The sequence below is a fragment of the Salmo salar genome, chromosome ssa09, assembly GCF_905237065.1.
Source record: "Salmo salar chromosome ssa09, Ssal_v3.1, whole genome shotgun sequence".
Classification (NCBI taxonomy): domain Eukaryota; kingdom Metazoa; phylum Chordata; class Actinopteri; order Salmoniformes; family Salmonidae; genus Salmo; species Salmo salar.
The window spans coordinates 47,630,001-47,647,593 of NC_059450.1; the positions used below are offsets into that span (position 1 = coordinate 47,630,001).

The following is a 17,593-nucleotide window of genomic DNA, read 5'->3' on the forward strand; positions in this document are numbered from 1 at the left end:
CCCACAAAGGTGCGTTCTCGGCCCCCTCCTGTACTCCCTGTTCACCCATGACTGTGTGGCCATGCACGCCTCCAACTCAATCATCAAGTTTGCAGACGACACTACAGTGGTAGGCTTGATTACCAACAACGACGAGACGGCCTACAGGGAGGAGGTGAGGGCCCCACATCACGAACAACTGAAATGGTCCACCCACACAGACAGCGTGGTGAAGAAGGCACAGCAGCGCCTCTTCAACCTCAGGAGGCTGAAGAAATTTGGCTTGTCCTCAAAAAACACTCACCAACTTTTACAGATGCACAATCGAGAGCATCCTGTCGGGCTGTATCACCGCCTGGTACGGCAACTGCTCCGCCCATAACCGTAAGGCTCTAGTGAGGTCTGCACAACGCATCACCGGGGGCAAAATACCTGCCCTCCAGGACACCTACACCACCCGATGTCACAGGAAGGCCAAAAAGATCATCAAGGACAACAACCACCCGAGTCACTGCCTGTTCACCCCGCTACCATCCAGAAGGCGAGGTCAGTACAGGTGCATCAAAGCTGGGACCGAGAGACTGAAAAACAGCTTCTATCTCAAGGCCATCAGACTGTTAAACAGCCATCACTAACATTGAGTGGCTGCTGCCAACATACTGACTCAACTCTAGCCACTTTAATAATGGAAAAATGTATGTAATAAATGTATCACTAGCCACTTTAAACAATGCCACTTTATATAATGTTTACATACCCTACATTACTCATCTCATATGTATATACTGTACTCTATACCATCATCCCGTGTGGCTCAGTTGGTAGAGCATGGTGTTTGCAACGGTGTTTGCGGGTTCGATTCCCACGGGGGACCAGTACGGAGAAAAAAAAATGTATGAAATGTATGCATTCACTACTGTAAGTCGCTCTGGATAAGAGCGTCTGCTAAATGACTAAAATGTAAATGTACTACATCTTGCCTATGCTGTTTGGCCATCGCTCATTCCAATATTTTTATGTACATATTTTTATTAATTCCTTTACACTTGTGTGTGTATTAGGTAGTTGTGTAATTGTTAGATTACTTGTTAGGTATTGTTAGGTTATATACACAGGGTACCAGTACTGAGTAATGATAACTAGGCTTTATACACAGGGTACCAGTACTGAGTAATGATAACTAGGCTATATACACAGGGTACCAGTACTGAGTAATGATAACTAGGCTATATACACAGGGTACCAGTACTGAGTAATGATAACTAGGCTATATACACAGGGTACCAGTACTGAGTAATGATAACTAGGCTTTATACACAGGGTACCAGTACTGAGTAATGATAACTAGGCTTTATACACAGGGTACCAGTACTGAGTAATGATAACTAGACTATATACACAGGGTACCAGTACTGAGTAATGATAACTAGGCTATATACACAGGGTACCAGTACTGAGTAATGATAACTAGGCTATATACACAGGGTACCAGTACTGAGTAATGATAACTAGGCTTTATACACAGGGTACCAGTACTGAGTAATGATAACTAGGCTATATACACAGGGTACCAGTACTGAGTAATGATAACTAGGCTATATACACAGGGTACCAGTACTGAGTAATGATAACTAGGCTATATACACAGGGTACCAGTACTGAGTAATGATAACTAGGCTATATACACAGGGTACCAGTACTGAGTAATGATAACTAGGCTTTATACACAGGGTACCAGTACTGAGTAATGATAACTAGGCTTTATACACAGGGTACCAGTACTGAGTAATGATAACTAGGCTTTATACACAGGGTACCAGTACTGAGTAATGATAACTAGGCTTTATACACAGGGTACCAGTACTGAGTAATGATAACTAGGCTATATACACAGGGTACCAGTACTGAGTAATGATAACTAGGCTTTATACACAGGGTACCAGTACTGAGTCAATGAGAAGGGGTACGAGGTAATTGAGGTAGATATGTACATTTAACTATGAATAAAGTGACTAGGCAACAGGATAGGTAATAAAGTATAGTAGTTAGAAATTTGTTTTTCAGAAGTATTACATTGTAAATGTACTCTTTATCCGTCTGTCAGCATATTTCAAGACATGGCATATAAGTCGCTCTGGATAAGAGCGTCTGCTAAATGACGTAAATGTAAACGTAAATAAGGGTGCAGTGAGATACACGGTGGGGTTGAACGATACGTTTCTTGTCAATCATCTTTGAAATACCTATACTTTTAAACTGGAAATCAACCAATTCTCCATCACTAACACAATGGGACATTCAAACGCTTTATCTAAATGTTGAGAGAGACAAAATGGCTGCAGTTTGAGGCCGTATGGCCGAGAGTTATGCGGGGAGCTGGGGGGGGGGATTGGGGGGGTGTGAGCAGGGGGTGTCTGGCCAGGTGTAATGTCGTTGATGTTAAAAAGATAGACAGTAGCAGCAGTGTTTGTGATGAGTCAAAAGAGTTAGTACAAAAAGGTTTGTGCTACCGCTCGGGAAGCGGTACCAAAGCGTCAAGTCTACGACCAAAAGACTCCTTAACATTTTTTTATTTTTTTAAAACCTTATGTGGTATCCAATTGGTAGTTACAGTCTTGTCTCATCGCTGTGACTCCTGTACGGACTCGGGAGAGGCGAAGGCCGAGAGCCGTGCGTCCTCTGAAACACAACCCAACCAAGCCGCACTGCTTCTTGACACAATGCCCATCCAACCCGGAAGCCAGCCGCACCAATGTGTCAGAGGAAACACCGTACACCTGGCGACCTGGTCAGCGTGCACTGCTCCCGGCCCGCCACAGGAGTCGCTAGTGCGCGACGGGACAAGGACATCCCTGCCGGCCAAACCCTCCCCAAATCCAGACGACGCTGGGCCAATTGTACGCCGCCCCATGGGTCTCCTGGTCGCGACCGGATGTGACAGAGCCTGGACTCGAACCCAGAATCTCTAGTGGCACAGCCAGCACTGTTTTACTTTTTATAATTTTTTTACTTTAGTTTATTTAGTAAATATTTTCTTAACTCTTCTTGAACTGTACTGTTGGTTAAGGACTTGTAAGTAAGCATTTCATGGTAAGGTCTACACTTGTTGTATTCAGCATTTCACGGTAAGGTCTACACTTGTTGTATTCAGCATTTCACGGTAAGGTCTACACTTGTTGTATTCAGCGCATGTGACATATATAATTTGATTTGAAGGAAAGAAAACACAACACATCGGATTTAACTTATTTTAGGAAAACAGCCCTGATGTTGGTAACAAACATTATATTGTAATCCACAGTCACATCTATTTATGTTTCAAGACGTAGAAAGGTTTTTATGAAATTTTTACCATGGGGGAAAAACATTGCCTTACTGATATTGTTCCAGCCCTACTAAAGTTGTGGCATGATTCCACAATTTTTATCCGTTTGCATCAGTTTCAATGGGGGACTTTTTTTATTTTGAAGGCGAACCACTATTCCATTATTGTGGTGCTCAAGCTAATGTTGTTGATGACACATTGGTGCCTAGGTAAACTGACACCAACCACAATAGTACAGCTCAGCCTTTTTTTTTCTTTTTTTATATATAAATAAAAAGTGAATACAGAGGTGTTCCTGTTTTTACAGAGGAAAAGAAGAGGTTGGTGCGAACTTTTGACGAAAGACATGGCGAGGCAGTGGAAGTGGTAAGTGGTACTGTGACATTTTTTTATTTTTTATTCTATACGTTAGCTTTTTCAAATGAATCTGTCGCAAATCTCATCTGTATCGATTTATAGCTAAAAAGAAAATTCTAGCAGATTATTCTGAATGTTCACCGGCTGGTACTAGTGATCTGTAGTGAAACATAATAGATACTAATAAAACCTGATCGCTTGTGGTTTACTATTAAAACCTTGATCAGATGGACATGCTACTGGCATAGAGTTGAAGGAATTAACTAATACTACAATAACATGGGTTAACATTTCACAAATGAACTGTTTTAATGAAGAATACAGTATTAATCCATATGAGATTGAAGTATTTTCTAAGGTACCCAACGTGTGTGTGTGTGTGTGTGTGTGTGTGTGTGTGTGTGTGTGTGTGTGTGTGTGTGTGTGTGTGTGTGTGTGTGTTTTATATATACTGAACAAAAATATAAACGTAACATTGTAAAGTGTTGGTCCCATGTTTCATGAGCTGAAATAAAAGATCCCAGAAATGTTCCATTACGCACATAAAAGCTTATTCCTCTCAAATGTTGTGAACAAATTAGTTTGCATCCCTGTTAGTGAGCATTTATCTTTTGCCAATTTGGCAGTACGTTCAACCGACTTCCACATTAGGGTGTATGCCCTCCCTCCCAGACCCCCATAGCTGCGCTCTTGTCCAGTCATGTGAAATCCATAGATTAGGGCCTAATGAATTGATTTAAATCGACCACCACAACACTGGTTATAGCTGACTATCCAGACCTGGTCAGATCATTACATGTACTTTCCTTATATGAACTGTAAAGAAATCTTTGAAACTGTTGCATGTTGCGTTTTTATATGTTGTTCAGTGTGTGTATGTATATGTGTGTGTGTGTGTGTATATATGTGTGTGTGTGTGTGTGTGTGTGTATATACACACACACACACACACACGGCCACGCATTAGGATGCAAATGCTGCAGCTGAGGGCAGCTACAATGCCAATTTTAGAGGGGTATGAAATTGCTCATGTTTCTCCTGGTGGATCTCCAGCTGCAAGGGATGGAGCAGGAATTGATCGGTGTTCCCTCGTCCTACCGAAACACCATGTCCACCAAGCTCCGTCTGTACCGCAGAGACCTGGGGAAGCTCCAGAGAGAGGTGAAGAGCTCTGACCTGTCCTCCACCTTCTCTACCCGGCCAGCAGAGGGCGCCTACGGGATCTACTCCTCTCAGAACGAACACAGCGTGAGTCTACACTGACTTACATTGGTTCAAGGAGGGTAAAGTTGCCCCCTAGACGCTGATCTGGGGTCAGTTTAGCAATTTTTTTCCTAATAATGGGTAAGGTTTGAATTGGAGGAAGGGAAGCTTATCCTAGATCTGTACCTAGAGGGATCTTCACCCTGGAGCTGTTTACGTACACCATCCATTCACTATAGCCCTACAGTAGGATGAGTTATGTCGGTTACAACTGGTGGTGGTAAAGACCATACAGCCCTGATATGTGGTGATGCTGTTGAGATATTGAGATACAAGACAACGTTCCTGAAAGGGACACGATAAAGAATATATTCAGGGCTACGTTCACCTGACAGCTTATTGCATTTTCCGTGCAGGTATTGATTGATTGATTTATTAATTGATGATTTATATTATCTGTTTGGGTTTTCAGACCCAGCTTCAGTCTCAGAGGGCCTTGCTGCTCCAGGGACACGAGCACCTGAACAATGCCAGTCAGAGTATAGAGAGGAGTCAGCGCATTGCTGCAGAGACGGACCAGATCGGCGTGGACATCATCGAGGAGCTGGGAGAGCAGAGAGAACAGCTGGACCGCACCAGAGACCGAGTGAGTGGGATTGGGAAGCTCTGAGTGGGATCGGGAAGCTCTGGAGACATAAGGCTCTGAGTGGGAAGCTCTGGAGACATAAGGCTCTGAGTGGGAAGCTCTGAGAGGGAAGCTCTGAGAGGGGATTGGGAAGCTCTGAGAGGGAAGCTCTGAGAGGGGATTGGGAAGCTCTGAGAGGGAAGCTCTGAGAGGTGATTGGGAAGCTCTGAGAGGGAAGCTCTGAGGGGATTGGGAAGCTCGGGGGTTGTAGAAGGGTTCATATTCATAAAGCGTCTCTGTGTAGGAGTACTGATCTAGTTCTGCCTTCTAGATCCTAATGAAGGAGATTATATGGACAGATCTGAGATCAGATTGAATGAGATGATATAGACAGATCTGAAATCAGATTGAATGAGATATAGACAGATGATATGGACAGATGATAGATCAGCACTCTTAATTAGAGAGTCTTTGTGGACACGGGTCTTGGTGTCAGAACTATGGCAGCCTGGTCCCGAGTCTCTCCCAGCCCTCCCCTTGGGCCCCAACCCTTCGATGTTCACAGATCTGTAAAGTGTAAATAATATGGTGGATAGCTCCTCTACACTGGTTATATCTGTCTATATAGACCTCCTCTACTACACTGGTTCTATCTGTCTATCTAGACCTGTCAGTTCATTAAATATAAAGAGGAGGGATCAAATTGAGACTCTCCTGGAATCATAACCGTCAAGAGTTCTTGAAAAGAGAAGATGTTGAATTCTGATTCACCTGTTGTTGTCTTTGTTGTGTTTCACCTGTTAGTTGGCCAACACTGGCGAGAACCTCAGCCGGAGCAGAAAGATCCTACGAGCCATGTCTCGACGGTGAGTCCCCAACAGCTGTGCTCTCTTGTCAGATTGGTCACCAGGCAGCGCTGTTACACTGTTGTCCATGTCCTCATGTTAGTGTAAAATGGCATCTTTATTTATACGGGTTATTCTAATTGTGGGAACTATTTTGCAAGAGAGGCCTTTTTTTCTTCAGTTTGTTGAATCTGTCCTCTGTCATTGAGTTGCAGTGTGTGTGTCTGTCCTTCCTCTTTTAGACTGATGACCAACAAGCTGTTGTTATCCGTCATCATTCTGATGGAGCTGGCCATACTGGGTGCAGTAGTCTACCTCAAGTTCTTCCGCAAGTAGTAGGCTCGCTGACGGATCAACAAGCAATACAGGTCGCAGCCAGCGCTCAGCAAAGCTCTCCTCTCCCTGTCCTCTCCGCTCTCTTTTCTGTCCTTTCCCTTGTCCTGTCCCCTCTCTCTCTCTCTTTCCCCTTGTCCTCCCCTCTCTCTTCTCTGTCCTCTCTCTTCTCTGTCCTCTCTCTTCTCTGTCCTCTCTCTTCTCTGTCCTCTCTTTTCTCTCTCTCTTCTCTGTCCTGTCCACATAAACCTCACTATGCTGTTCCTGACCTAAACCACTAAACTCTTGTAATATATCCCTGAACCTGGGGAGTGCTCATGAGTACACGGCACGGTATTCTTGACTGAAGATGAGGAACAATGTGAGAAAGAAAGGATGAGCGTTTCTGTTCTTCAGGACGGGAGTGTATCTAAAACTCAACGAGACGTGTTTCAATCCAGGATGTATGGACCGAACCAAACCCAGGACCGTTATATTAATACTGGACATGGATGTGATACAGACGTGTTAATGTACAATACACTGTCGTCTGATCCAGGAGTGAACTGCCGGGGTTCTGTTGTGCACACTTTATCACAGAGAAGTTTCTGTAGTCGTTTATTTACTGACTCGAGTTGCTGTGTAGGATGGATTTATGATTTTTTTTTTGTGTGTGTGTGTTTTTGTCTCAGGTCTGAGCGTTAAGTCCTCAAATCAATCCTACCCATGCTCCTTTACTCTTAGTCTCGACATAGAACTCTACTGCTGTAGGGGCCTCCCGAGTGGCGCAAGGCCGCGACCGGGAGACTCATGAGGGGGGCGCGCAATTGGCCGAGCGTCGTCCGGGTTAGGGGAGGGTTTGGCCGGCGGGGATATCCTTGTCCCATCGGGCACTAGCGACTCCTGTGGTGGGCCCGGGCGCTGTGCACGCTGACCAGGTCTCCGACACATTGGTGCGGCTGGCTTCCGGGTTAAGTGGGTGTTGTGTCCAGAAGTAGTGCGGCTTGGCTGGGTCGTGTTTCGGAGGACGTACGGCTCTCGACCTTCGCCTCTCCCGAGTCCGTACGGGAGTTGCACCGATGAGACGACTGTAAATACCAATTGGATACCACGAAATTGGGGTGGAAAAATGGGATTAAAAATAAATATGAACTCTACTGCTTATGCTGTTGTTATGACAACACCTTGAGGGCTGAGCAGTTGAAGGATTTATCCATGCTGACTTTGTGAACTACTCTTTCATTGAAATGCATGAAATTAAAATATGCATTCTACATTAATGAATTCCCTCTGTACTAACAATAACAAAAAGTAATGAATTGATATAAATGTGGTTTCTAAATGTATTTTTTTGTGTGGTGTTTTATCTTTGGTACGGTCTCTTTGTGGCCAAAGCTGAGAAGTTGAAAGAAGGAGGGGTTAGGGACTGGGGAGGAGGGGTTAGGGACTGGGGAGGAGGGGTTAGGGACTGGGGAGGAGGGGTTAGGGACTGGGGAGGAGGGGTTAGGGACCGGGGAGGAGGGGTTAGGGACCGGGGAGGAGGGGTTAGGGACCGGGGAGGAGGAGGGGGTTAGGGACCGGAGAGGGGGGTTAGGGACCGGAGAGGAGGAGGGGTTAGGGACCGGGGAGGAGGAGGGGTTAGGGACTGGGGAGGAGGAGGAGGGGTTAGAGGAGGGGTTAGGGACCGGGGAGGAGGGGTTAGGGACCGGGGAGGAGGGGTTAGGGACCGGGGAAGAGGAGGGGTTAGAGGAGGGGTTAGGGACCGGGGAGGAGGGGTTAGGGACCGGGGAGGAGGGGTTAGGGACCGGGGAGGAGGAGGAGGGGTTAGGGACTGGGGGGGAGGAGGAGGAGGGGTTAGAGGAGGAGGAGGGGTTAGGGACAGAAATACTGATAACAAAAAGATTCAGCATCGTTTTGAGACCAAGTTTTCAAAGGGCTATAGTCCAACTTAGCCTGTGCCAAAATAATATGAAAACAAATGTTAAGCATGAACGTGTGATTTTAAAGTCATGTGTTTTATATTATTGAAATGTAGTATTAAAGTTAAGCTAACCATTACACTATAATCTATCTGCTATATTAAAGCTAAATCTACCCTTACATTTATTATTTTATCTTATCTTACCCTCAACATGTCTCTGTGTCTGATAGACAGCCCACTACAGCATGTCTCTGTGTTTGATAGACAGCATGTCTCTGTGTCTGATAGACAGCCCACTACAGCATGTCTCTGATAGACAGCCCACTACAGCATGTCTCTGATAGACAGCCCACTACAGCATGTCTCTGATAGACAGCCCACTACAGCATGTCTCTGTGTCTGATAGACAGCCCACTACATGTTAGCGCTGTTGTTAACTCCACCTGCTAGTACTGATAACAGCATGTTAGCGCTGTTGTTAACACCACCTGCTAGTACTGATAACAGCATGTTAGCGCTGTTGTTAACACCACCTGCTAGTACTGATAACAGCATGTTAGCGCTGTTGTTAACACCTGCTAGTACTGATAACAGCATGTTAGCGCTGTTGTTAACACCTGCTAATACAGATAACAGCATGTTAGCGCTGTTGTTAACACCACCTGCTAGTACTGATAACAGCATGTTAGCGCTCTTGTTAACACCACCACCTGCTAGTAATGATAACAGCATGTTAGCGCTGTTGTTAACACCTGCTAGTACTGATAACAGCATGTTAGCGCTGTTGTTAACACCACCTGCTAGTACTGATAACAGCATGTTAGAGCTGTTGTTAACACCACCTGCTAGTACTGATAACAGCATGTTAGCGCTGTGGTTAATAACACCTGCTAGTACTGATAACAGCATGTTAGCGCTGTTGTTAACACCACCACCTGCTAGTACTGATAACAGCATGTTAGCGCTGTTGTTAACACCTGCTAGTACTGATAACAGCATGTTAGCGCTGTTGTTAACACCTGCTAGTGCTGATAACAGCATGTTAGCGCTGTTGTTACCACCACCTCCTGCTAGTACTGATAACAGCATGTTAGCGCTGTTGTTAACACCACCACCTGCTAGTACTGATAACAGCATGTTAGCGCTGTTGTTAACACCTGCTAGTACAGATAACAGCATGTTAGCGCTGTTGTTAACACCTGCTAGTGCTGATAACAGCATGTTAGCGCTGTTGTTACCACCACCTCCTGCTAGTACTGATAACAGCATGTTAGCGCTGTTGTTAACACCACCACCTGCTAGTACTGATAACAGCATGTTAGCGCTGTTGTTAACACCACCTGCTAATACTGATAACAGCATGTTAGCGCTGTTGTTAACACCTGCTAGTACTGATAACAGCATGTTAGCGCTGTTGTTAACACCACCACCTGCTAGTACTGATAACAGCATGTTAGCGCTGTTGTTAACACCACCACCTGCTAGTACTGATAACAGCATGTTAGCGCTGTTGTTAACACCTGCTTGTACAGATAACAGCATGTTAGCGCTGTTAACACCTGCTAGTGCTGATAACAGCATGTTAGCGCTGTTGTTACCACCACCTCCTGCTAGTACTGATAACAGCATGTTAGCGCTGTTGTTAACACCACCACCTGCTCGTACTGATAACAGCATGTTAGCGCTGTTGTTAACACCACCTGCTAATACTGATAACAGCATGTTAGCGCTGTTGTTAACACCTGCTAGTACTGATAACAGCATGTTAGCGCTGTTGTTAACACCTGCTAGTACTGATAACAGCATGTTAGCGCTGTTGTTAACACCACCACCTGCTAGTACTGATAACAGCATGTTAGCGATGTTGTTAACACCTGCTAGTACTGATAACAGCATGTTAGCGCTGTTGTTAACACTTGCTAGTACTGATAACAGCATGTTAGCGCTGTTGTTAACACCTGCTAGTATTGATAACAGCATGTTAGCGCTGTTGTTAACACCTGCTAGTATTGATAACAGCATGTTAGCGCTGTTGTTAACACCACCTGCTAGTACTGATAACAGCATGTTAGCGCTGTTGTTAACACCACCACCTGCTAGTACTGATAACAGCATGTTAGCGCTGTTGTTAACACCTGCTAGTACTGATAACAGCATGTTAGCGCTGTTGTTAACACCACCACCTGCTCGTACTGATAACAGCATGTTAGCGCTGTTGTTAACACCACCTGCTAATACTGATAACAGCATGTTAGCGCTGTTGTTAACACCTGCTAGTACTGATAACAGCATGTTAGCGCTGTTGTTAACACCTGCTAGTACTGATAACAGCATGTTAGCGCTGTTGTTAACACCTGCTAATACAGATAACAGCATGTTAGCGCTGTTGTTACCACCACCTCCTGCTAGTACTGATAACAGCATGTTAGCGCTGTTGTTAACACCACCACCTGCTAGTACTGATAACAGCATGTTAGCGCTGTTGTTAACACCACCTGCTAGTACTGATAACAGCATGTTAGCGCTGTTTTTAACACCTGCTACCAGCCAATTCATTCCCACAGGTGACTGATAAGGTTGTTATTATGATCATACTCTGGCCTAGTAAGACTCCAGATGCTCCAGAGTGGCGCAGCGGTCTAAGGCACTGCATTGCAATGCAAGAGGCATCACTACAGACCCTGGTTCGTTCCCAGGCTGTGTCACAACCGGCCATGATCGGGAGTCTCATTTTTTTTCATTTTTTATTTTTTATTTCACCTTTATGTAACCAGGTAGGACAGTTGAGAACAAGTTCTCATTTACAACTGCGACCTGGCCAAGATGAAGCAAAGCAGTGCGACACAAACAACAACACAGAGTTACACATGGAATAAACAAACGTACACTCAATAACACAATAGAAAAAGTCTATATACAGTGTGTGCAAATGGCGTAAGGAGGTAAGGCAATAAATAGGCCATAGTTGCGAAGTAATTACAATTTAGAAAATTAACACTGGAGTGATATGTGCAGATGACAATGTAAAAGTAGAAATACTGGTGTGCAAAAGAGCAAAAAAAGTTTATTAAAACATAGGATGGTGCACAATTGGCCCAGCGTCGTCCGGGTTAGGGGAGGGTTTGGCTGGGGGGGTAGGCCGTCATTGTAAATAAGAATTTGTTCTTAACTGACTTGCCTCGTTAAATAAAGGTTAAAATAGAAAATACTACTGACTAACCAGGCTTTTTATACCCAGGGCTATCCATCTACTGTTGTCTGCCAAACACCATGTATCTGTCTGTACACTGGTCGCAACCCAAATGGCACCCCGTTCCCTACATAGCACTATATTTGGGACGTAGCCCAACAGTCAGTCAAAGTGTGGGAATGGATGGATATCTGTTGCTGTGGTTCAACGACAGTCTAGACTAGAGGAGGTGTGGTCTGTTGCTGTGGTTCAACGACAGTCTAGACTAGAGGAGGTGTGGTCTGTTGCTATGGTTCAACGACAGTCTAGACTAGAGGAGGTGTGGTCTGTTTGCTGTGGTTCAACGACAGTCTAGACTAGAGGAGGTGTGGTCTGTTGTTATCAGGGATCCTAACCTATATGGTGAGAATCTCAATTGCATTTCCTTGATTCCTCGCTTCCTCTCTCCTCAAAACCCATTGAATGAGAAGGGAGGGACCTCTGACATTCTCATCCAATGGGTTTTGAGATGGAGGCAAGGAGAGAGGACGCGAGTAATCAAGGAAATGCAATTGAGACTCTCTCATGGTTCTTTCCCCTCATTTCCTTGTTTCCTTTCCTTGAATCCTACTGAACTTTTGAGAGTGATTGGAAAGACCATAAAGACAGCTCTTATGTGATTATTCCAGAACATGTTGAGGCATAGCTGAGTTTTAGTACGTTGAAGTAACCCTAAACCTTGTTCTGTTTTAGAAGCGACCTGACCCCACTCAACCAGAAAGGCGTGCCAGCTCTTAGGCCGTCGATACAGAACCCCAATGTCCACAAAACTGCCAGAGCCCAGATATCATTCGTCCCCACCCGTATCAGTCGATTGAACAAATTACTGCAGAATTTATGAAGTGAATTATAAACGGTAAACTGTATCCACATGTTGTCTGCTTTAGTTATTGCTTGTGATTTATGTACACTATCGGTCAAAAGTTTGGACACCTACTCATTCCAGGGTTTTTCTTTATTTTTACTATTTTCTACATTGTTGAATAATAGTGACATCAAAACTATGAAATAACACATTTGGAATTATTTAGTAACCAAAAAAGTGTTAAATAAATCAAAATATATTTTATATTTGAGATTCTTCAAATAACCACCCTATGCCTTGATGACAGCTTTGCACACTCTTGGCATTCTCTCAACCAGCTTCACCTGGAATGCTTTTCCAACAGTCTTGATTGACTTCCCACATATGCTGAGCACTTGTTGGCTGCTTTTCCTTCACTCTGCGGTACGACTCGTCCCAAACCATCTCAATTGGTTTGAGGTCGGGTGATTGTGGAGGCCAGGTCATTTGATGCAGCACTCCATCACTCTCTTTCTTAGTCAAATAGCCCTTACACAGCCTGGTGGTGTGTTGGGTCATTGTCATGTTGAAAAACAAATGACAGTCCCACTAAGCGCAAATCAGATGGGATGGCGTATTGCTGCAGAATGCTGCGGTAGCCACGCTGGTTAAGTGTGCCTTGAATTCTAAATCACAGACAGTGTCACCAGCAAAGCACCTTCACACCATAACACCTCCCCTTCCATGCTTTATGGTGGAAAATACAAATCAAATTAAATGTTATTAGTCACATGCGCCGAATACAACAGACCTTACAGTGAAATGCTTACTTACGAGCCCCAACCAAAAGTGCAGTTTAAAAAAATACGGATAAGAATAAGAGATAAAAGTAACAAGTAATTAAAGAGCAGCAGTAAAAAAATAACAATATATACAGGGGGGTACCGGTTAGTTGAGGTAGAGGGGGGGCAATGCAAATAGTCCGGGTAGCCATTTGACTAGATGTTCAGGAGTCTTATGGCTTGGGGGTAGAAGCTGTTTTTGAAGCCTCTTGGACCTAGACTTGGCGCTCCGGTACCGCTTGCCGTGCGGTAGCAGAGAGAACAGTCTATGACTAGGGTGGCTGGAGTCTTTGACAATTTTTAGGGCCTTCCTCTGACACCGCCTGGTATAGAGGTCCTGGATGGCAGGAAGCTTGGCCCCAGTGATGTTATGGGCCGTTCGCACTACCCTCTGTAGTGCCTTGCGGTCGGAGGCCGAGCAGTTGCCATACCATGCAGTGATGCAACCAGTCAGGATGCTCTCGATGGTGCAGCTGTAGAACCTTTTGAGGATCTGAGGACCCATGCCAAATCTTTTCAGTCTTCTGAGGGGGAATAGGTTTTGTCGTGCCCGCTTGACGACTGTCTTGGTGTGCTTGGACCATGTTAGTTTGTTGGTGATGTGGACACCAAGGAATTTGAAGCTCTCAACCTGCTTCACTGCAGCCCCGTTGATAAGAATGGAGGCGTGGTCGGTCCTCTTTTTCCTGTAGTCCACAATCATCTCCTTTGTCTTGATCACGTTGAGGGAGAGGTTGTTGTCCTGGCACCACACGGCCAGGTCTCTGACCTCCCTATAGGAAGAGGTCTTGTTGTTGTCGGTGATCAGGCCTACCACTGTTGTGTCATCGGCAAATTTAATGATGTTGTTGGAGTCGTGCCTGGTCGTGCATTCATGAGTAAACAGGGAGCACAGGAGGGGACTAAGCACTCACCCCTGAGTGGCCCCTGTGTTGAGGATCAGCGTTGCGGATGTGTTGTTACCTACCCTCACCACCTGGGACGGCCCGTCAGGAAGTCCAGGATTCAGTTGCAGAGGGAGGTGTTTAGTCCCAGGATCCTTAGCTTAGTGATGAGATTTGAGGGCACTATGATGTTGAACGCTGAACTGTAGTCAATGAACAGCATTCTCACATAGGTGTTCCTTTTGTCCAGGTGGGAAAGGACAGTGTGAAGTGCAATAGAGAATGCATCATCTGTGGATCTGTTGGGGCGGTATGCAAATTGGAGTGGGTCTAGGGCTTCTGGAATGATGGTGTTGATGTGAGCCATGACCAGCCTTTCAAAGCATTTCATGTCTACAGACGTGAGTGCTACGGGTTGGTAGTCTTTTAGGCAGTTTACCTTAGTGTTCTTGGGCACAGACACTCTGCTTCAAACATGTTAGTATTATAGACTCAGACAGGGAGAGGTTGAAAATGTCAGTGAAGACACTTGCTAGTTGGTCAGCGCATGCTTGCAGTACACGTCCTGGTAATCCGTCTGGCCCTGCGGCCTTGTGAATGTTGACCTGTCTAAAGGTCTTACTCACATCGGCTGCGGAGAGCGTGATCACACAGTCTTCCGGTACAGCTGGTGCTCTCATGCATGTTTCAGTGTTATTTGCCTCGAAGCGAGCATAGAAGTAGTTTAGCCCGTCCGGTAGGCTCGTGTCACTGGGCAGCTCTCGGCTGTGCTTCCCTTTGTAGCCTGTAATGGTTTGCAAGCCCTGCGACATCCGACGAGCATCAGAGCCGGTGTAGTATGACTCAATCTTAGTCCTGTATTGACTCTTTGCAGGTTTGATGGTTCGTCGGAGGGCATAGCGGGATTTCTTATAAGCTTCCGGGTTAGAGTCCCGCTCCTTGAAAGTGGCAGCTCTAACCTTTAAGTCAGTGCGGATGCTGCCTGTAACCCATGGCTTCTGGTTGGGGTATGTACATATGGTCACTGTGGGGATGACTTCATCAATGCACTTATTGATGAAGCCAATGACAGATGTGGTGTACTCCTCAATGCCATTGGAGGAATCCCCGGAACATATTCCAGTCTGTGCTAGCAAAACAGTCCTGTAGCTTAGCATCTGCTTCATCTGACCACTTTTAATTGATATAGTCACTGGTACTTCCTTCTTTAATTTTTGCTTGTAAGCAGGAATCAGGAGGATAGAATTATGGTCAGATTTGCCAAATGGAGGGCAAGGGAGAGCTTTGTTTGCGTCTCTTTGTGTGGAGTATAGGTGGTCCAGAGTTATTTTTCCTCTGGTTGCACATTTAACATGCTGATAGAAATTTGGTAAAACTGATTTAATTTTCCCTGCATTAAAGTCCCTGGCTACTAGGAGCGCCGCCTCTGAAGTTTCCCTGCTTATGGTGGAATACAGCTCATTCAATGCTGTCTTAGTGCCAGCCTCTGACTGTGGTGGTATTTAAACAGCTACAAAGAATACAGATCAACTCTTTCGGTAGGTAGTGTGGTCTACAGCTTATCATGAGAAACTCTACCTTAGGTGAGCAATAGCTCACATGCGGAGATCATCAGTTCACTTCTTATTGGTGTCCTTTAGTAGTGGTTTCTTTGCAGCAATTTGACCATGAAGGCCTGATTCAAACAGTCTCCTCTGAACAGTTGCTGTTGAGATGTTTCTGTTACTTGAACTCAGCCCGTCTGGTGTTCAACCTTCCCAAGTTCTCTCACGTCACCCCGCTCCTCCGCTCTCTCCACTGGCTTCCAGTTGAAGCTCGCATCCGCTACAAGACCATGGTGATTGCCTACGGAGCTGTGAAGGGAACGGCACCTCCATACCTTCAGGCTCTGATCAGGCCCTACACCCAAACAAGGGCACTGCGTTCATCCACCTCTGGCCTGCTGGCCCCCCTACCTCTGAGGAAGCACAGTTCCCGCTCAGCCCAGTCAAAACTGTTCGCTGCTCTGGCACCCCAATGGTGGAACAAGCTCCCTCACGACGCCAGGACAGCGGAGTCAATCACCACCTTCCGGAGACACCTGAAACCCCACCTCTTTAAGGAATACCTAGGATCGGATAAAGTAATCCTTCTAACCCCCCCCCCCTAAAAGATTTAGATGCACTATTGTAAAGTGGTTGTTCCACTGGATATCATAAGGTGAATGCACCAATTTGTAAGTCGCTCTGGATAAGAGCGTCAGCTAAATGACTTAAATGTAATGTAAATGTAACTCTGTGAAGCATTTATTTGGGCTGAAATCTGAGGTGTCGTTAACTCTAATGAACTAATCCTCTGCAGCAGAGGTAACTCTGGGTCTTCCTTTCCTATGGCGGTCCTCATGAGAGCCAGTTTCATCATAGCGCTTGATGGTTTTTGCAACTGAAGAAACTTTCAAAGTTCTTGAAATTTTCCACATTGACTGACCTTCATGTCTTAAAGTAATGATGGACTGTTGTTTCTCTTTGCTTATTTGAGCTGTTCTTGCCATAATATGGACTTGTTCTTTAACCAAATAGGGCTATCTTCTGTGTACATGTGGCTCAGTTGGTAGAGCATGGTGTTTGCAACGCTAGGGTTGTGGGCTCGATTCCCACGGGGGACCAGTACGGAGAAATTGTTTTAATGGAATGTATGCATTCACTACTGTAAGTCGCTCTGGATAAGAGCGTCTGCTAAATGACTAAAATGTACCTTGTCACAACACAACAGATTGTCTCAAATCCATTAAGGAAAGAAATTCCACAAATTATTTTAAGAAGGCACACCTGCATTCCAGGTGACTTCCTCATGACGTTTGTTGAGAGAATGCCAAGAGTGTGCAAAGCTGTCATCAAGGCAAAGGGTGGCTACTTTGAAGAATCTTAAATATATTTTGATTTGATTACTACATGATTCCATATGTGTTATTTCATAGTTACACTGTAGAAAATTGTCAAAATAAAGAAAAACCCTTGAATGAGTAGGTGTTCTAAAACTTTTTACTGGTAGTGTATGCATTTTTGTGGTGATGCTGTGCTGTGGTTTGTTGAGATGCAAAACACATTTCCGGAAAGGGACACAATACAGATATTATTATTATTATTATTATTAAGCTGAAGGGCTGGAGTGGGGGTGCACGGACGGCACTCTCCGTATTTACAATAGACCTTGATGTCTATTGTAAAAGACTAAAACCAACTAGACTTGCTCTGCCAGTGTAAGCCACACGTCACCATGGAGACCACAAAGCAAAACACACAGACTGA

At 45.0% G+C, this 17,593-nt stretch overlaps 1 protein-coding gene across 1 annotated transcript in view; it reads left to right on the plus strand.

Moving 5' to 3' along the window:
- Positions 1-7,992, plus strand: part of vti1b (vesicle transport through interaction with t-SNAREs 1B) — a 10,440-nt gene extending 2,448 nt beyond the window's left edge. The window contains exons 2-6 of the mRNA XM_014211742.2: positions 3,612-3,670; positions 4,715-4,909; positions 5,337-5,510; positions 6,294-6,355; positions 6,577-7,992. Coding sequence (XP_014067217.1) covers positions 3,612-3,670; positions 4,715-4,909; positions 5,337-5,510; positions 6,294-6,355; positions 6,577-6,670 — 584 coding nt within the window. The 3' untranslated portion in view covers positions 6,671-7,992. The remainder of the gene's footprint in view (positions 1-3,611; positions 3,671-4,714; positions 4,910-5,336; positions 5,511-6,293; positions 6,356-6,576) is intronic.
- Positions 7,993-17,593: the final 9,601 nt, after the last annotated feature.